Genomic DNA, 21,897 nt, shown 5'->3' on the forward strand with positions numbered 1-21,897 from the left:
ATGCGTACATTTCTGAATATGGAGGACCGTCGTTTGGCTTTGGCCTCAAGCATCGTTGAGGCCACACAATCAGAGGTGTGTATAGGCACCATAACTAATCGCGGTAAGTGACATCGCGTATGGTTGTCATGATGAGGAACAATGATTAATCTTACTTTCTGGAAATTACATTGCGCTTTATGATGTAACCGAGATTGGTGACGTCGTGCTTTTTAATAGGAAAGACCACTTAAAAGGATGGTGGACATTCACATGCAGGTATCAGAAAATACTTTATCACTTCCTGTCTGGTTGCACATAACTGGGAATAGATATTATTTACAAGGGTGCATTTCCGCATCAATTCTACACAGTGCATTAAGTCGTGTTCAATTAATATACTGCACTCAATGCACATAGGAATCGGCGGTGATCCATGACATGCCATGAAAGACAAGCAGCAAAGCGTACAGCCAAAGTAGAGTAAATTTCTGTAAAACTTTCTACTTCGGGAACTCCATAGTTTCGGAGAAATTAATCTCGACTTGCTTCTTATAATCGGCCCCACTGGCAGTATGGGCAGTTTCGGATATAAGTTTGTCTCCAGCGCCCATTTACCAGGCAATTGCCCTAGCTACAGAAAACTTTTGTCACTGAGCAATTCTGAAAGTGAACTTGAATAAAGCATTTTTGTTATACGGACTAAACTCTGTTCAATGGGAGTGTATTTAGCAGCGCATTTTTATATTGATTCATTAGGGACACATCATAAATAACCTCGAAGCATTCCACTTTGGAAGCCGAATAATCGTCCTATAACTGTGTTTTGCTGCTAGGTGTCCTAAAACACCGGAAACTCAATTCCAATTTATATTTTAAAATCAAGCTTCCAGTCGCAAAAGTTCCCGAAATATCACACCACTGACGGCGTCATACTCACAACTCCTCCAAAAAATTTGGTCAACTGTGACTGTTGGCAAGTCGAATGCTACTAATTCGCTTGAGGAGACTTCGGAGCAACCCTACGAGAACGAATCCACCGCTGGTACACTGGCCATCAGAACTGTGTAGGAGTCTATGGAACAGGTGCGGAAGATTACGGAAGCCTAGATCTTAGTGAGTTTAAAAACCATCTTCGATTTGGAGGGAAAATTAAGCTAGGATGCATCTAAATACCGACCGGATGGCCTGCGCTGGAACAACTGATAGTGTTTTCCACTCCAAAAACTAGCCTCTAGATTGATTTTCCCAGATTAGGATTACTGTAATGACCCAAAAATATGCCCACCTACATTGTAAGCTTATCCACGGTAAAAAAAAAGACTAACCTAGTTAACCACAATTCGGGGCTACATAATTTAAGTGTCAAATGTGCGTGTAAACTCGAGTGTTTTACGCAGGCTGGCTACTTCGGGATTCAAACCAATTCTCATAATTGCGATCCTATCCATTCGAAATAAACTCGACAGCATTTCAGAGGGAATGATGTAAAAAAAGTTTGCGCAGTAAAAATAGAAGCGGTATATCGAAATTCCCCTTTGTTTGAAGCGCAAACCCCAAACTGCCATGCTCTTAGTTCAGTTATAGGTTTTCGGCTGTACGACCCTCAAACCCTGTGAACCTCCTTTGGAAAGGCCACTGAAGTTGTTGACAGATGGACTTGATGTATAAGCTAGAGAGAGAGAGTTACGGTGCACGACTCCAAAACAGCGAAAAATTCTTCGCTCAGTTCGGGGCCAGATTCATCAGCTTTTCGATCCGATAAAAAGCCAAAAGAGCACTAAAGCCAACAACAAAATCCACGTTATATATTTCCAAACAAAACCGGCATAGCCTGATTTTTGTGCCTATGGATCACCCGACATCCTGCAATGATACAAATTTCACTGTAACCTTGTGGATTTTTATCCTTGGAATCTGTAGAGTTGTTGTTTGCCGAACATAAAATAGCCCGTTTTTAGGACGGATGCCCTCTCCGCCCAAGTGATTGAACGGTATCGCTCATTGCGAAACAGTCCACTTGCACGGCAATTTCATTTACAGGCTATAGCACAAAGCGCAAGTTAGTAGCCAAAACAGGTCGATTAATCATACGGCAAATGCTGAGACAACCCTGGTTGCCAAACAGTGGTCGACTAGGCCGGCGTGACGTCAATGCCCCTTTCCTGTAAATACAGTGGGTTCTAGGGAAAGGCACTATCAAGCTGATACTTGTGCATGAAATGACCACCCCCACAGATAAATCTGAATAATACTGTGCCCTCTTCTATAGAGGAGAATGTCGTTAGCTCAGGTAGCGTAGATGGTCGTTGGCTTGTTCGCTGAGCTGAGGACACGGGATAAAAGAACAACCAATGGAACCGCCCGACAGAATAACTAATCGCGGTCAAAGGTCATCCCCGGCTACCAGCACGTATATCAACATACACGCAACACTACTGAACGCACAACCACGAACCCACCACTACGCACAACTACGCACTGATGATGTCACCTCGATTGGTGATGAAACGTTTGCAACCAAATTGCCCAGTTCAGCGAACAAGCCAACGACTGTGCCCTCTGGCAGTCCAGTAGAATAACAGCGGACTGTTACTTAAATGTAACATCTGCCTGTTGGATCACGCAATGGGTGACGTGTTCTCCATAAAAAGCATATCCAATCCTACTTTGTAGTTTTAGGCACAAAATATCTAACCTAAGAATGAGTGAAGAAGTACAGCGTCTTCTCTTGTGTCCGTATTCTACTCATTTTGTCTTTGAAACCATTAACATCATAAATAATCTCCCTTTGTCTTGTCATGAAATGTCGAATGGAAAAGTGCATAAATACGGTGGCTAAGTTCATACTGAAATATAAGTACTTGGACGACAGCGCGTTAATATTTTGAGGTAGTTAGCATTATTGCACGTCCTCAGAACTTCATCTAGTAGATTTGAGACTGTCCTTCAACTTTTTAGGGGGTTCGCATCATCCGCAGATCTCCCATATCTAATAAATTGAGTGTATTCGTAGAATAGGGTTTCTAACCTTTGTGGCATTAAAAATTTAAAAATTTGAAATTAATACCTGTCCCGTTCACTGATCCTCAGGTTCAAATGAGTTGCAACATCGATCCCTGCAGGTTAGCACAAACCCCTTTTGGTAAACAATTTATACAAGAAAATTTAAGCAAGTGTGGTGAAGTTTTGTTTCAGAAGGGTTTGGCAAACTGTTGGTACTTTTTAACTGAACAGTGAAGTTTGTTGGATCTAAATGTTAGATATGTGCAGTGAAACCAAAAACATTACACTCGTTAACGGGTTGAGTTAGCTGGTAAAAATAGAAAGTACGGAGAGCACCCTGTGCGTGAGACATATTCCAGATTCTTGGAGAAGTTATTCTGAATACTGCCTTGCACCATCCCTTTCTACGACAACTTCAATTCGGCGGTATCCTGCATAATTGACCAGGAAGAATACAAGAGCGCCGAATCCGACAATAACCAAACCCAGGAAGTTAGTGAATAGCGCGCGAGGTGGAAGTTCACTATAGCTGTGTGAATAAGACAGGAAGGTGAAAAGTGGGTATCAGGTAAGTAATATAACTGTTACTGAATTCCCTCAGTGGCACTGTCAACCGTGTGGCCGAAATGACAAATCAGATATTAGAAACTAGGACAGTGGGATGGGATCATTCATAATTTGTCAACTGAGATGAGGTGGTGTTGAAGAAGTAGTATTTAGTATGTCCATCACCCGAAACTGCCACTACAAAAGCTTTATTTGGGTTCGGTCTTTCCTGAGGCCTAAATTTCTCAAACCGGGTGGCGAGTGACAGAAAGGAGATACTGATATCGTCTTTCCAAAAAATGTTTTGGTTTCAGGTCAGTCTCTGTGGTCATTACTATCTAATGGATCTGAAGCCAATGAGTTAAACTTCAATGTATTTTGAGGCCGAGCTCTATTTTTCCCTACTTTGCTGGTCAAATTGACTACTAGTTTGATTGCTGTGTTGTCCGTTTAAAAGACTCATCTTTGTTCATGGCGAGACAAAGTAAGTTGGAAAAAGTCCACCGTTCAGATTTACCCTGATTCATTTTGTGTACTGTAAATTCAGTTGATCCAGTGAGTGGTTGTGTCTCGAACAGGGTAGTATCAGTTATAGTTGACTGATGTGTTTTGATGGACAGCTTCACGCTTCCTGAAACGGACTAAATAGAAAAACTTTGTAACGTAAAATATGGCATATCAGTCAAAATTGCCACCGTTTTACTGCTGATACATTCCACCAGTGCTGGATTTCAAAAGTAGTAGTTGCCAACCATAAAGGAACATTCAAATTGAGAACTCGTTACACCACTTCCCCAAAGACAGACTCCTCCAGAGTAAGCCACTCCTGGGAAAAGTTTACAGCAAGGAGTTTCAGCCAGACTTCTGTACGGTCTACCAGTGCTGTGATGAACTGGTCTATTCCCATTATTGTTGAGGGCCAACGTTACTCCACAAAATGGTTTCTAGATCTCTGTGAAATCCGCTCATTTGCAAACCAATTTTGTTTTGCGGGAGGCTCACCTGGAACCCAGCTGAACCTCTCATTTTGTTGGTTTTAAGCAACTGGATCTGCTGCACCAGGCCACCTCATGTTTCGGTTGGTACGACATTCGAGATATCGTCACACATGTATGGGGGTAATACACTACTCATACGGTCGCTTAAACTTCTTCGACAACCTTGTGAGTAGTCTACTGTTAATAGACTACATTTCTTGGAAGGGTATAGCCCCCAACGTTGTATGAGCGAGAAAACGGGATTCTGAAACACGTTAATATACGAATAAATCCAACAAACAGGTGATTTCTGAACTTCTTGAGCTGGCTCAGTTCAACTCTCTATGGCTTGCTTGTAGATTCCAAAGAACGAAATATAGCGTGATTTATTTATTCATGTGCTACTTATTTAAGCTCTCACTTCAGTCGATGTTGACTATGCTCTAGCTGTTTATTGCAGAATATTGATGCATCGATGCCTGGTTTGTGAGGAATGATGTTTCATACACCGGAAGAGACAGCGATAAATCAGTAAATACTATGTCACATGACCAGGCTTCGGCCTGGCATAAGCTATTCCTGTCTAGATCATCATATGAAATAATTCTTATTTCATTAACCAGATCACCGAAATAAGTTTTGAAAGAAGATCCTGCATTTCCAAAATTGATACTCACAGAAGGGTTATGCAGCCTGTCGTTAATAGTAGTTGACCTGGCCCCCAACGTTGGTCTTTAATGATGCTGAATTCCTCTATAGAAAATACTGACTTCTGTTGGTGGATCTATCAGAATTTTAGATTTGTTGTTTCACTACGTAAAAAAGGTAATCAAAATTATCAAATTCCTATGAACACCGCATTCCATTCTCATGAACCATGATATTGTTTGCCTCACCTTTTAACCGTATTGTAAACAACGAAAACACGCATGTAATGGAAACTACAGGCCAATGTCGTTTCCTTGATTTTCTACAAAAAGCACTACGAATACCAAACACTACCTGCTGTTCGCGAAATGGAGTGATACTATGGAGCAGTGGGGACTAAAAAGTGGTCTGCTCTTCACTAAGTAACGCTTGATTCGAACAGATCTCCATGAGGAGAGAGAAAAACTGCTTGTAAGACAGACTAGACCAACTTCCTGTCGCCCTAACAAAAATCAAGTCAGCTAATCATTTCAAATTTTCTTTGCTGTTGTCACTTGGTAAAACAGCCATACTGCTGGCAATATAAGCCTGTACACGTACCGGTTGAGCGATGAACGTGGGTCAGAGATAGAGGGTTTGTCACCGTCATATTCCCTCCCTAGGGTCCACGGAAAGTTCAGAGCAGATATCCCCTGTGTTCATAGAGATGTGTTATATCAATGGATAATTCTGAACAAATGTTTCTTGTTATGAGAGTTGTATGGTTGAAGGAGGCGTTTACTGTCTGTAGTATTTATTTTGAGGAGCTTACAAAACTACTGCGACCTGCCTTAAGGGTTTCTATAGACCGATTAGAATTATGTGCTACCTGTTGTTTCAGAATAAACGTGAATATGAAATTCCTAATCCATTTACAAAAAGGCAAAGCATCTTTTTTGAGTCCAGATCTTGCCTCAAAATTTTGATTGTGCGGGGTTCCATACGACTCAGAGAAAGCTAGTGCTTCCTCCCGGAAGAGAGCTCCTACCCTAGCAACTTTGATCTGTAGTGTGCCAAATACCTACCTTAGTTTTCATACATTTACCTAAGCAGGCGCAAGGTCTGAAAGATAACTGTGCCCTTGCAGTTTTGAAAATTATTCCAACGATTCATGGGGATAAGCAAACAACTTGTCAGTTTTGGTGATCCAAATGTTTTACGCCAGCTCCTGGGCATTCTTTATAGATCCTGTGGCGGTCATATACCACGCCACACAATGAAAAGACTTCAGCTTATGCAGCAGAGATTTTCAGGTTTTCCAGATCAATAAAAAGAACTGCTAGTAATCGTCTTGCTATAATCTTACCCATAAATACCAAGCCTTTCCTGAGTGGTGAAATTCTTCGTGGTACATCTCTGACTTTTGATTTATGTGGGTGCAAAATTTTCAATGCCTATACATAGCTTCTTGCTGTGTGAGCTCAGACCGCTCCATTATTTTTTGCTGAAAACCCCGTTCTCCTGTTTCTTGAATCACACCCGTTTCATACACTCCTCATACTCTTATGGACTTCTCGATCTTCTTTGGAATATTTATATGTAAACTGAACTGGGACGTGATTGTAACGCTAATTCACTGTGTAAAAAATACAGGGCTGTCACTCTTAGCACAATTTCAGCTTTTTTGCGATAGACCATGGGAAGGAAGTCCTTGCAAGGAATTCTTATTCAACCTACTGAGAAGACACCGCAGCACCGTGAATGGAATCAGAATTAGGCGGTGCAAACGGTATTTCCCGGAGAAGAAATATATTATATTATTTAGACATAATTTGGACTATAAGACAAGATCGGAGTTTCTGTGTTGTTTGAATGACTGATGTGAATTGCGGAGCGACAAACTTTCAAGTGCTTCAACAACCTAGAGTGATTCTCCGATTAAATCCAGCCGATTGTACTGGTCTGTTGTTAAACGTTACTTCCACTGAGAATGTAAATCCTGGTTCCAAATTTCGCCTCACTGGTGTACGACGCTGGAATGGAACTGCATACGTAACCTGTGGGCCTTTTAATTGAAAGAAAGAATTCCTTCTGAAGAGTAAGTAGATGGAGAAATTTAAAACTGTCTTGTTCGTGTACATACATATGTATAGGGCATTTCGACTGAGCTACATCTGGACACTTTGAAAGTTTTGAAATAAAAAGTCATATAACCTCGCCTTAACAAGGGCGTAGGCAGTTCATTATTGGTAAAAAAGACTATATGAATGAAATTTCAACACACTTGCTTTGTGAACACGCTGGTCTCTCGTTTTTTCACAATAAAACACGTAAAACTGTTGTAGCAACTAATCAAAAGCTGTTCATTTGTGTGGTTTATGTTTCAGATAAAACACCTGTTGGATGCTGGAATGTTTTCTCCGGGTTTGTTAAAAGCATTTCCTCCAATGATTCAGGTCGTATTGTTGATGTAGTTTTTGTACATTTTACCGTATGCAGCGGGATGAAAATCTGATTGAGAGCTACGGAGGTTGCCATAAATCCGAAAGTAGAGTCCGGCCAGAGAACTTAAGTTTACTAAATTCAGCTGATGATTTCGAAGATAGAAAATGGACTCTTCATTAATAGTACTGTCTTTGGCTTCTAGTTGAGGTAGATCATTTTATGCTCTTATCGATAAGGACACGTAATGGAGGGATTTTATGATCGGAGACGGATCGGTCACGTTTAGCCTAAATTTGTATCGGTCTTATATCATGTTGCAATCTGATCTTACGGGAGAAAATTTGGTCGGGTGCCCATACTGGGGACTTGGACGAAAATGTTGATCAGGGACACTCTTCGCACTGAACATCAGAGGTCGTTTTCCAAGTTTACAAGAATATAACCATACAAAAATATATGGATCCAAACCTTATATGGATGAATGTTTCACGCATTTCTGATCAAAGTTGGTTTAGACAAGGATGTTTCATGTCAATCATGAGGTCCAAGTGCACACGTGCAAAGTTTCTAGCAATATCCGGCAATATCTAGCTGGGGAAACGCTAATCTTGAGGTTGTGGTTTGAAATGCTTTTGTCCCCAGTTCTATGTCCATTCGGTTTTCCTACAAAAACATGCGAGTTGGGTAAAATGCGCTTTCCGCAGTTTCACACTCGACACAGCATATTTACATTTTGATAGGCCCGAATTCCAAAGCACTTGAACGAGATCATGGATCTACACTACTGGTTCAAAAGTATAAATGGCTGAATCAAGATCATCGACAGGATGGCGCTGAGATGTAGAACTGATGCCAGAAATTGTACTCTGTGGTCCATTCAGTCTCTCCCGTACCACAAGGCTTCCGGTTAATGACCTTTTTCCGGTTTATTTTTTTTTCAATTATCAGCCAGTGACTTTACAACTTGTTAGATATTTCTACGATGTCTTTGCTACTTGAATGACAGAGAAGAATAAATAGAGTAAAAAATTTACATTTGATTGCCCTAACCAGCTGATTCTAGCGTGGTCTTTCAGTAGAAGAATTACCGTCAAAATGTGGATCTTGTGTTTTAACTTACTCTCTTGGGGAGACATTAATTGTGGTGATTCCACAAAGGCATACCAGTACAACTAGACAGTGAAGGAATAGTCCGAATCCAGTATGAAAAGGCAAATAGCGTGATCGAGGCTTCATGGGCGTTTGAGGAATTAGGAAGAACGCGAGACCGAAGATCCACTGCGGAAATGGCACGTTAGGCGGCAGAATGAAAATGAAAAGGGAGAATTTCTTTGGAGATCATGGCAGCAGAATGTCAAAGAAGCTTTACAGCACATAGCTAAAAATCGTCACATTTTTTTCTGACAAAACGGTTCTTTTTTAGTCTCAGTGTGCTTGTTATAAGTGTTAATTGCTAAATTAGTTGCCGGCTGCTAGAATTCTATTGTTTTTATCCGAAGAAATCTTGATCTCCTTAAACTGCGTTTTGATGGAATTACTGGAATGTTCAGACACGTCTTGAGATCAACTGATGTAAAGCCAAGTTATCTTAAGAGGTATTCATCTCTCCGAGTTTTATGCCAGAGAAGTGAACTAACTTGGTAATCTGTATCTGAGATTCAGTTGTCGCAGTGTTTCTAGCGAGGACCTCAAACATTCTCATCACAATCTCAAAGCTCATACATTTCTGTTTACCTTCTCCCCGTGCTCAACTAAATTAAGGAGCATTAGTAATACAGGTCAAGCGAAGTACTGGGTTTATGCAAAGTACGAGGGAAGTACAAAATTTCCCCGTTCATTTCTATGCTTGTTGTAGACTCACGACTAGCGGTACCCCGTAATTTCTATGGAGTAGTTTTAAGAAGAATGGCTTGCTCTTGGGGTTTTGGATTTCTGATATCAGGTTAGTACACTAAGGCTAGGACTTTGAACAAGAGAGCTTAAGGTGGATTAAAACAACTGACGTTTTCACAGAAAACACCAAAAATGAGCGCAGTTAAATGTAACTGTACCGGTTAAAGCAGATCGCAAGGTTTCTTGACTGATTCAGAACAAACCTATACAGAAAATAGACTATTAAGCATTTTCATGCGGGACGTTTCTCCTTCATTTCACCAAATTGGTACACACGTTCACCGACACAACAGTGCGCGAAGTGTATCCTACAAAACACTTTCTAACGTGGACCAAGAGCTGCGGTAGAGATGCATCTCCGGTACTTTACCATAAGTGCGGCGTAACACATCCTGTGCATCTCGATCAACACTAGGGCGGTGTAAGTCAGTTAACCCATGTCAGCTGTACAAACGTTTCTAGCTCACAAACACAGTCAGAGTCGGAACGAATCTCTTGAATCTCTCTCAGTCGTCAAGCATTTCAGTCCCACCAGTTGTTTAAACAGGTACTGAAACCTTAATAGAAATGTCAATTGGGTATTCTGAGACACCCGATACAACCACTGCTTCTTAAGCTTTTTGAGGTCTACCAATAAAGCGAATCGCAATCATTAGGCAGAGGACAACACACGTCGGCGTGAAGTCCGACGAGTTCGGAGTCTTCTTTTCAAAGATTTCACAGTGCGAAATGAACCTCGGAGCGTTGTATCTGATTTTAAAACCATGCCCGCTAGTCGTTCCCTACGGCATTACGAAAGCCGCTGACAGGATCTAACATTCGGTCGATGGATATCAACTGTCAAGTATGCACTTGATATACTTGTCCACATTTCAGTCAAAAATCGTGTCCATCAGACAAATTGATGCATACTGAGACTCCATGACAAGATGATACCTAAGTGGAAAAGCTTGAGATAGGGTGACGTACATATATAATTTTTCTACTCGTTTTGATGCTTATGATCATTTTCAGCAATACAAGACCCAACAAAGTAAGTCCACCGAAATTATACAGCTTCCATTGCCTTAAGATAAGTTATCATCATTCTAGCGAAATATACTCGTTTGCAAAACCTGGTACCCAACTTGATCTCTTGCTTATGATGTTTATAAGCAACTGAATGTACTCTACCAGACCACTAATGTTTCAGTTGGTACGATATTCAAGGTGTCGGGACACGTGTATAGACGTAGTACACTACTCGTAAGGTTGCTAGAGATTCTTCGGCAGCCCGCGGCCAGTTTCGTCCTTCTTGGGGCCAATCGGGTAGGCGCAGTCCCCGATTTTTCCTCAAATCTATGTTCTACTTGAAACAAAGCACATTCAGTTGCTCAGAACCATCATAAAGGAGAGATTCAGTTGGGTTTCTGATGAGTCTCTCGCAAAACCAAATTTGTTTACAAATGAGTGTATTTCGCTTGTTTCGTGCAATTTGGGTTCAAGTAGAACATGCGTTTGACGGAAACTCCGGGACTGTGCCTACCTGATGAGCCCCAAGAAGGGCAAAACCGGTCGTGGGCTTTCGGAAATTTTCAGCATCCTCATGAGCAGTGTATCATCTGTGTCGACTGTATCATCATTCTGTTCAAAAGATTGATATGTATACGGTTAGTCACGCTTATGCAAATTAAAAGCTTCCTCTACGCGCCTCACACGAAAAGGTTGACAAGTAAAAACAAGTCAGAATGAAATAGAATGTCATGTCGTACATTACACGGGTGAATCCACCTACGATGAGTCATTCTGACACACCAGGCCTCAGGTTTCTAAAGCAAACGGCAATCCGTTAGAACGAACATGTTTCCCCCCCTATTTAGGTATCAACAGAAAGTGATTTCTGAAGCGAGGTGTGAAGGCTTCGTGCTTTATGCGAGGTAATTTGTCCTCAGTATATTTGCTGCAATACAGATTTTCACAGCCACTGTGGTATGTGCTCGTAGGATTGCCGAAAAAGTCATCATTTTATAAAAAATGACTTTCTCACACTTTTCCAATCAACCTACACGTGGAATGCTTGTCACTTCTCAGTGGTTGTCAGTCACTTTGCACTATATATAATATATATGTATATACTACTTGAGAATCTTGCTTTATGCTACTACATACAGGCGATAGGCTTATGCTCTCGAGAAAAAAGCCGAAGTACTAAGTAATCTTTTCATAACGGAAACTACACACAAGATCGCTGAAAACTGCTCGACAGCCCACGACCGGTTTCGCCCTTCTTTGGGTTCATCAGGTAGGCGCAGTCCCCGAGTTTCCGTCAACCTTATGTTCTACTTGAACCCGAATTGGACTGTTTTCGAGAAATACACTCATTTGCAGATCAATTTGGCTCAATCGAATCTCTCGTTTATGATGCCCTCCAACCACATCCCAAGTTTATGATTACGTAAAAAGACAGTTTTGTCACGAAATACACTCACTTCTAGTTTTTAATGTTAACGGAAAAATTAAATGACTCCCAGCTGAATCTCCTACCGCATATCATAAAAGACAAACTGAGCAAACGTCAGGTGAGTATCCAGTCAAAACCAAATTGGTATGCAAATGAGTACAGTTTACTAAGTTCGTACAATTTGGGTTCAGGTAGAATATAAGGTTGACGGAGACTCTTGAAATGCACCTAGCATAACCCTCGAAGGAGTGACACCGCATGTGGACTGTCCGGGAGTTTTCAGCAGCCTCGTGAGTAGTTTCATTCGAGAAAATATTTTCTGGGCCCTTAGATACCTTATTTTCTTTCCTAAGCATTGTACAAATGAGAAGTATCATACGTGCTAACTGACACAATACACATATGTGTCAGCACGATCGTTTGAAGTTACACATTAACGAATTCTGAAATTTTCTCATGCCTATGAGCTTTCGTGCACAGTTGTGATTGAGTCAACTAAGTACGTCTAAAATCTGATGGCGTTAAATATTATGCCAATGAAAGTATGCCAGATTGTTACTGGTTGCCTAGACAGCGTCCATCCTTCATCCAGTCGTAATCAACCAATCTTTAGCTTGCCGTTGTCCACAGCTACGGAAGCAACCGCTTGTATGGAACACCTGGAGCGGGAAATTCCCTCTGCGAACTGAAGTTCTTTGACCGAATCCCTGATGATGGTATAACTCACTTTGGTGAGTTGTTTACATTTTTTGTGCCACAAATTTTCGTAGTAGCACTGGGATGACATTTCGTTTTTGTAAAATGATGTCCATAGGATGACTTTGTAAATGGTTTACCATACGAAGTTCGTTGAAAGCGACAGTAATTTGTTTCGGTATATGAATACGTCCCACTCAGGAAAGGGACACTAAAGACCCCAGATAATCTCAAAATTATACAGCGTTACTGTGGCTTGGTAAAATACGCTGACACATAACCGTCTTTCACCATGCATCTCTCACCTGTAGTGAAAATGCGACAAAAACGATAACCCCAAGCCAGCTGTGAATGCTGTAGAGTGTCATTGGTGGTGCATTCTTTCGTCTCTCATAGGCGGCCCTCACGCCAATCGCGGCGAACAGCAGAGAGAGTAGGAGAAGTACGGCGTGGGCAATTTTCAGTGACTTCTTTGGTTTATCTCGGAAAATCCGGTAGATGAGTATAGCTGAGATACAAACGTTCATGTAAATTAAAAATATATAGCAAACAGGGATGTGCGAAAAATAAAATGACGACTTTTATTGTACCAAAATATAAATGTAGTTTGAAGAAATATGATACATTTGTATTAGGAGAGATTGGGCTTTTACCGCCTTACTGCTCAGCTTGCCACAGCGATCCTCATCAAGAGGTTTCTCATTTCATCATGGAGCATGTAGTCTCGTTTGCACTACTGCAGTGGATGTTTCGTTGGCAACAGGAAAATGAGCACTGGTTCCTAACTCTAACGTATGACGTAATCGTGTAGTGTTGAAGACATGCGGAACCCTTTTTTCTATTGTAGGAAATGAATTCCTACAATACTGTAGATGTGTTTTGTGAAAAAGATCTACAAAACTGGTGTCAGAGCATCAGTAATCCAATGTGCAGCAGAATATTAAAGTTTGATCTATCCATTTTTCAGACAGGTGACCGAGTAACTCTCATCTAATGAAAAAAAACACTAGTCTAGTTAAGTTTTGATGCAAACATTACTTATGCATTACTGAGCTTGTCGTCAACACAGACTACCTGGCTCTTGTTTTGTAAACTTAAGGGTCATTCCTGGCTGATGTTCTCGAGCCATATCTACCAAGAGTGATATACTACTATATACTATGAATTTGTTGTGCTGACTCTAAAGGTGTGGATGATACAAAGGTTATCTTTGTACGAAAATTGCACATTAAGTATCCTTAACTGGACAGACCATTTTTCATGGATAAATGCTCCAAGGGACCTCATACATGAGTGTCACTATTGTACTGGGAGAAGGATTGTTGGACTAGAGGGCACCGCTCGGTTATTTCACTTCTCCACAAACTGATTAAAGTGGGATGGCGGAGGTAGTCCGGCGTTTCAGAGTGCAGTTTTTACCTTCAAAGTATAAAGCCTTGATTCAGGACTTCCATCTCTCATGTCCCTTTTTAGTATGCGGGAAATGAGTTGGCTGCTTAAGCCGTGGGTGTGTTGTTGCAAGTGAAGTCAATTCACTCCGTACCAAAGCATGAATAACATTTGGAAATTTGTGTCACTTTTGGCGTCGGAAACGGAAGTCACAAGACCATGCCTAAAAACGATCGGGAGAGCAATTGCAGTCTTCGAATATGAATATAGGAATATTTCATGCGTCTCTAAGTATGCCTAGATATGCCTCCGCAGTATACCAAGCGTCAAATGGTTGCGGCAGTTACGTAATCTTCCGGTCCATAAGCATGTTCTAAGTAACGCAATAAGTAATATAAATTAAGGTGTTTTGAACACTTATGACATATGCAAAATACCATCTCTCAGAAGAAGTGGTATCTACTAAAATTAGTTTGGGTTTTGTCAAAAAAAAAGGAAAACCTAACTTAGACTGGTAGTTTCCGGACCAACTGAATAGATTGTCACCATATGTAGAGGTTTGTTTTGGAGGAATTTTATTCCAGAGGATTGAGTTGAGCAGCGCATTGTTTGTCCTGTCTTGCAGTAGAGAATCGAAGCATACAAAATATTAAACCGTAGCCGGATTACCTTTGCCTGAAAAATCCTGATCGCGGTATCCTTCCTAAGGAAAATGTTGATGGACCGACCAACTTTCATTAGTTTCCTGCCGTCTCTTTATTAATTAAAACTTGTTTATTTTCTTTTGATGATTCTTTTATGCTGTATGTTGGATGCTGAAATCGAAGACCCCAAAAAACCCTAAACGTTTTGTGAATACTAATTTTAGATATGTTCCGTTTGACGACCATGATGTCAGCCCTCTAAGAACTGTGTGACATTGCGTCACATTATTCCCTGCTAGATAAAGGTGATATGAGTGACAGGCTAGCTGAATATATGATTGCTGCCTCCTCTTAGTATTTACTTGAAAATTTGTGCATCAACGCTTTGATGCTCTGAACTTTTCGCCAGTGCAGATCCAAGTTATCGTGGTCGAAACTCTTCTTGCCCTTTTGATATCCTTGACAAATACATTCTATCCCATTCAAAGCATTTCACCACCCGGAATCCAGTACGTCTCACTTGTTTAATTCGGTGTCTGGCTTAGTGCTGCTCTTTCCAATTAAATTCACATGAGTCGGGGATCAGAAGTCAATCTGTCTCGTCTTGTGAAATCACATTTTCTCCTTTGTCTCTCAGCGGGCCTCCCGGTCGTGGTAACAATCTATAACTCTTGTGGAATCATTCTATTCAGTTTGACCGTAAATTCTACCTGTGTCAAAACCGCACGCTAGACCGCATTATATTCCACATAAAAATCGCATTCGTGAAAAAGAAATGACGCTAACTCACAGTCTCCATAGAGAAATACAAATCCAAGTACCATGAACAGGATATGAAAGTTAATGACTTTTCTAGAATCATTCCAATCGAATCCATTATTATATACTTCACCCCGCACCCCGGCCAGGATTACACAAAGTAATCCAAAAACCTGAAGCGAAATCATTTGTAGTATAGAGCACATACCTGACTGAGAAAAACACCGGCCCAGAAAAGTTCTTTCTCAGCTTTTTCGAACATTCTCAAAGAGTGAACGAGAATATTTCTAAGCCTTTCACTGTTTGAATGTAAATGAATGCAAGTAGACTAACCTGTCTTTATTTACCAAGTGGGTTGCTCCGGTATGGATTGTTACGATAGGTTGAATGAGTCTGTCAGTCACGTGGAAGTCAGCACTGCGCTCGAAGACATGTTGAGCAAGTAGTAAGGTGAGTGTGTGCAGCGGGTGTAACACCCAACCCGACATATATGAATATTCCGGATGTATTTTCAGTTAGCCCTTATTCGTTAGAAGGTCAGTCTGTCCGACGAAGGCTGCCTGCTAATCCACCGTTTGTTGTTGGGGGAAAAATAGGGACTTTGCTAGAAATATCATTTGGAAGCATCAGGTATCAATATGCTTGTGGTCTTATTTTATGTCTATAACAGCTGAAAACTTTGTTAGCAACCAAGTAATATTTGATAACTGTGAGTCGTAGGTGACCCTATTTATATCCGATTATTCCGGAAGGTTTCAGAAACCTATAGTGAAAAAACGTGTAGATGAGACTGATGAAGATAAAATCAAACTCAAGGGATTTGCTATCAAATTCAAGTCTGTAACCTGGTTTTTGGACCACGTGAAGACTTAACACATTTTTTTGGAAGAATCCTATCTCGAAGAGGATCAGTTACCAGATTTTGTAGAAGTTGGATGGAGTAAAATAAACTGCACCTCCAAAGAAGAGCTACTGGTAAATCGTTTTGCAAACTTACCATGTTTACCTCGGGGAGGAGCAGAGCAAGGGCAACTGAGACAGGAAAGGATTGTTGAAAGCGGGATCTTTCAAACCCATGGGTAAGAAGAAGCACTGAGGTTGAACTCGTGACTATTGTCATTTGAACAGGTGATGCATAAGATTCGTGAGGACGCCGTTGTCTAAAATATCAGAATCTGCGATAAGACAAGCTGATTCCGACTGCTCATCAAAAGTCAGACTTGGTAATATGAGGACTTGTAATCCAGATAGTCTAGCAGATAAGGTACCACTTACGTGACGGTCGAATACCGGAGAAATAGTTTCTCATGTGTCCATCATAATCACGCTGCAGTTATCTGATTAGCAAGCCTTGTTAGTTGGAGGAGCCGGGAAGCAAAACTAAATAAACACGCCTGTGGTGACAAGCTCACCTAGTTTGTGTTGCCCTACAGACAATACGACCGTGATGTTTATGGCATACGTATCCGCTCGATACAGTTAGTCCAAAGTTTGCTCCAAATTACCAGCCTTCTTGTAAACGTTTGCGGTGTTATGGGAGGGATCTTTTATGAAGACCGCGTGATTCACACTTTCCGGTCTCGTGCGCCGAATGCATGGTAAAATTTCCTTGAGGACTAATTGAAAAGTTTGCAAAAGGTTTCAAAGAAAAACTATTATTTGGCTTTCTAGCTAGACACTATTCCCTAATTTTGTACCATCGACGCACATGTTTGTTCATATTATGTGAAACACAAACAAATCCATATATTTCATGTGATTTTCTCTTCTATTATTTTCAATTTGCTAAACACTTAGTTTATGACCAGCTCTGGTGTGAGTTGAACAGAATTCCACAAATATCACGTCGCATACGAAAAAAGTGGTCCAGAAGACAGCAGCCTCCGAGCTACACTTAATACGCACAATGCTCAAGGGTTTAGATTGCAATGATTATGTCATCATTTCCGTGTTCGGCACCGCAATTAATACTCAGTGATGACTGAGTAATATACTGGGTCATTTGAACGAAATAAAATGAAACACTTAAATCCGCTTCATAACTGACTGATATATGGATGACCTCATGCTAAAACGATACCGGCAAAAGCGGAGTAACTATTGCAACAAAACTTGCTCGATTGCAAATTTTGATGAATATTCATCTGGCAGGTCATCTGGACGATCTGTCAAGGAATTATCGCAAGCTCTTAGGGGCCTCACCGTTCATATGATGACTACAAAACACATCTACATCTTGCATTTGAGAATCGTGTGTGCCTTGTGGCTGCCCTAAATTTACAGTTATTACCAACACAAAAGGCGAGAAGAAAACATAGGTTATAATAGCGGTTGGGATTGGGTGTACCAAGTGAACAAGTAATTCACAACACGTTTTGCAGCTATCCTTTGCAATGGAGCCATTCTGGCTTCCACAGTGACGGTGATATTGGGGAAAGTTGCCAACGGCCTTTATAAGGGACTAGTTTTACTGGGGATTATTGTTTTATTGTACTAGTTTTCATCCATCTCATCACGGAAGTTGAATCCCGCTATATCATTGTGGCCTTTTCAAAAAGAAAACAGATTTCAGCACCAAGAGAGTTCATAACTGAGAAATAGTTGGTGTTCTAATTTTGAAGCCACCAAATCGCAAAATTCTCGTCAGCAACTCACAGATGTCCCTTAATTATCCACATTAACGGTTCCGAATCAATGAACTCACAAGCCAATATATACTCTATCAGATTCTACCATGTCTCATTACACTATTTTCTGTATCAACTAGTCCACTGATTAAAGTCATATTGATATTAGTTAGTAAACTTCTGGGGCGATTCACGTGAGTTTCGGGGTAGGTACAGTATCCGTATGTCAAATGGGATTATGAGTCTCCAGGACCAAGTTATGGGATATTATTAACATTAAAAATAAGGTGAACAACACTGACGTTGACTTGTTGAGACATGCTCGACAGAGCACATTTGCTGATTGGCTTTATTCGAGTGGAGGTTTCATTACCGTGGAAATACTGGTTAAAAACGTGCTGTGTGTGCCACTGGCGGTTCCCAGAAAATTTGCACGTTGTGTGTTAGGTTTGGAACTCATTATTATGATGTTCAACGCAAGAGGGTCGTTCATTATCTTCTTTAGCCCCCATTTACCTGCATTTCGTTCTTCATGGTTTTCGGCAGCGAATCTCTCACTAAAGGTAACCAAAGTTAAGAATTCAATGGCANAGAGTGTCGTTCATTATCTTCTTTAGCCCCCATTTACCTGCATTTCGTTCTTCATGGTTTTCGGCAGCGAATCTCTCACTAAAGGTAACCAAAGTTAAGAATTCAATGGCAAGGATACATAGACAATCTCACCAGTACATCGTTCCCGATTATCAATGGGCCAACGAGTTTCTAAGGATTAAATTTACTTTCCTGAACATTATCCTCTATAAAAGAGGCAAAATTTTCCGGTTTGCTCCCAGTCAGATCACCAAAGTTATGAAATTCAAGACTTTATCTGCTTGTTGTACGCGTATCTCGAGAGTTTAAGCAGTTTTATCGGTACATGCCCGTCTTGGGAGAATGTAAAGACATTTTCAATGTCGTTACCCAATACAATAGTTGGATCCACCAAAACAAAAACCACAGTATGTGGGAAATCTAGTAGCAAGACTGAGTTATTGTACTCACCATTTAGGTATCACACCTAATTTTTTCACTGACTACTGTTGACTAGCTCCCGAGATAGCAAAGTTTACAGCCTGTGCTGGATTTTATTCCTATGGAATGCGTTCAGTTTGCGCTGGTCTTCCAAATATGCTTTTCTATTTTACTTGTTCTTCTCTTCTGTTTTATTTCACTTACGAATTTATTGCTCGATGAATCGCACTAATGACAAATAGCAAACAGCAACAATGGCGGATATTTGCGTTGAATTTCCACATAAACGGCCGAAGTAAACAGCAGAGAGGGAAAACGAGGATTTGATATTTAGTGAGAAAATAGCTGAATGAACTTGGGAAAACCTTCATGAGTAAGATGCCTTAACCTTCTGACAGTAACGAACTATTCGAGTAACAATTTAACTAGCCCCGGGTGTCATACACAGCGACGACGCAACATCAGATCCATGGCAAAAGAACTGCCCGTTTCCAAGTTAACCACTAAAAAAAAATGCAAAGCATCCGTTCCAGCCTCTTTCCCGTTCCGTTTTTCAGGGGAGAAAGAGGAGCTTATTCACGATCTAGTGAAGTTCTTGCGCACCATCTGGAGGACGACAGAAATGTTGGAGGAATGGCGGATATCCACCATCGTACCTGTCTTTAAATGGTATTTCATGGCATCATCCTATGCACCAACATCGGCTGCACCAGCACACTTCAGAAGCAGAGCCATTATGATCGAGAAGCGTTTCGTTGAGATCGTGCATTTTACTCACCCTTCATAAAATCTTCATGGGTTTCATTTAGACGTAGCTTTCTGCATCGTTTAAAAGACCAACCTCTTCTTTAGTTCGCTTATTGGGAAGAATGGCAGAACTGAAGCATCAAAGTTAATTGTGGCACAACCCACCCACATTGTTTGTGCGAAGGCTCAACCCTCTAGAATCCGCTTACTTCTAGACAATGATGGAACACTCGTATACTGCTCCGAGGCTTCCCGGCAGAGAACGGCTCCACCCACAGGAAGAAACCTCAATGGTGATCGGAATGATTTAGGTGCAAGTTACTTGTCTTGCGGTAAGTCAAAAATCGTATCCCATTTTATTACCAAAGTGACTCGGACCTTGCCCCCCTGGACGGTGAATTTTCGTACGTTATCTTTCATTAATTCTAATTCAGAGTCATGGTAAACACGGGGGCGACGATCAAGCCCCTTGTAACAGTACTTGCAAAATGCACTTTTGACGTGCGCTCACGATTTCACTTCTAGATTATATACGTTTATCCACTTCATCCCGAAATAGCCCATTTCATAAGACACCTCAAATGAATCTTAACCAAATTTGTAGGTCAAATTGTTGAACCACCACTTGAAGGTAAACGCATTAACAAATGCATTAACATCTAGCAATCCATTCGACATCACTTGCTTACAATTTACCGACGAAAAGGTAAGATTGATATGCAGTTTAACCTGTCCATATGATACAAATGCTCACATTAACACGCGTCTGCATTGCATTTCATTATTCAACATACAGGGAACATAATCCTGTAGCGTTTAATTTGGAGGCACGCCATTTTTGGCAGAACCCATTTTTTGCTGTGAATAGGCGTGTTAGTTTAATGGGGGCACTAACCTAAATAAATAACTTCCACTCATTTAGGACCGTTTCGTTAAAAATCAGCTTTTTAGCATAGGGACCCAAGTCAGCGAAGTCTGTTAATAAGTTGTCGAGTAAAGTTGATTCATGATTGATATTGAAAGTGGTAAGATGTTGACAGTAACAGATCACTACACATGTAGTTAGCCTCACTTTAAAAGCCTAGTGATGAGCAGTCTGAACTCAGCCATTTGGTTTATAACGCTATAATGATCGATTCACCACAGGGGACCGCCATGGCGATGAATGACGTGAAAGCCTTTGCACTTTGTTGGCATTTGATGGAAGAAAAGAAAAGCATACTGTGCGGGGTTCTATCTTCACCTATGCTAACAAACTATGGGTGATCATGAAAGCTCTACATTTGGGTTGAATTGACTGACGCAACAGTGAACTTCAGATGTGAAGGCAGTCGTAGGTAAATCGAAAAAGAGTGACGTGTAGCTTTGCGTTCACAATCGTAGCCACAGAATGAAAGAACCAGACCGGAAAATTTCACACGAATGAGTGTAAGATTTGGCGTACACATTTGGTCACCCCTTTTGGTAATTCAAGTTAAATATCATTTGTAAACTGACATTGACACTTTTAGTCACCGAAGACATCTTACCAATAGTTTTGAGACCCCTTTTTCCCTAATTTGCACGCTTATCAACGTGGAGAAGTAAAACCATGCACTTGGAAAATGTTTGGGACCGATTGGGTGGTCATCGTTCCAGAGAGGTTTCGTAAATCCACCGATGGTTTACCAAACCTCTAAAACTATGCACGTTCGTTATCCTCTACTCCACACAGAACATGTAAGTCGTGTCTTTTTCATGAAGGAAACTACTCACAAGGTTGCTGAAAACTCTTCCACAGCCCACGACCAGTTTCACCCTTCTTGGGGCTCATCAAATAGACACAGTCCCCGAGTTTCCGTTCTACTTGAACCCAAATTGCACTGCTTTCGAGAAATACACTCATTTGCAAATCAATGTGGTTTTCACAAGAGACTCATTTGAGGCGGCCTATGTGCAGCACATTCAGTTGGAGGACATCATAAACGATAGATTCAGTTGCGTCTCTCGTGAAAACCAAATTGATTTGCAAATGGGCGTAAGTCGTGTCTACTTCATACTGGTTGCCTTTAATCAATATACAGGAAGGTCTTCCAAATACGGAACGAAGATAGGGCTGTGATAATCCTGTA

General features: G+C 40.9%; 2 protein-coding genes across 2 annotated transcripts in view; one reads left to right on the forward strand and one right to left on the reverse strand.

Annotated features, from left to right (window-relative positions):
• Positions 1-21,897, forward strand: part of T265_02949 (hypothetical protein) — a gene marked incomplete at both ends in the record, with an annotated part of 25,118 nt that continues 3,221 nt past the window's right edge. Inside the window, 2 exons of the mRNA XM_009167328.1 lie at positions 1-103; positions 19,597-19,708. Of these exons, the coding sequence (XP_009165592.1) occupies positions 1-103; positions 19,597-19,708 (215 nt within the window). The remainder of the gene's footprint in view (positions 104-19,596; positions 19,709-21,897) is intronic.
• On the reverse strand, positions 3,152-21,671 carry T265_02950 (hypothetical protein; the record flags this gene model as incomplete). Its single annotated transcript, XM_009167329.1, has 6 exons — positions 3,152-3,514; positions 8,701-8,858; positions 12,915-13,117; positions 15,433-15,613; positions 16,399-16,433; positions 21,542-21,671. The coding sequence occupies 6 exons, from the start codon at positions 21,669-21,671 to the stop codon at positions 3,358-3,360; spliced, it is 864 nt and encodes a 287-aa protein (XP_009165593.1).

This window comes from Opisthorchis viverrini (genome assembly GCF_000715545.1).
Source record: "Opisthorchis viverrini unplaced genomic scaffold opera_v5_39, whole genome shotgun sequence".
NCBI classification, from domain to species: Eukaryota; Metazoa; Platyhelminthes; class Trematoda; order Opisthorchiida; family Opisthorchiidae; genus Opisthorchis; species Opisthorchis viverrini.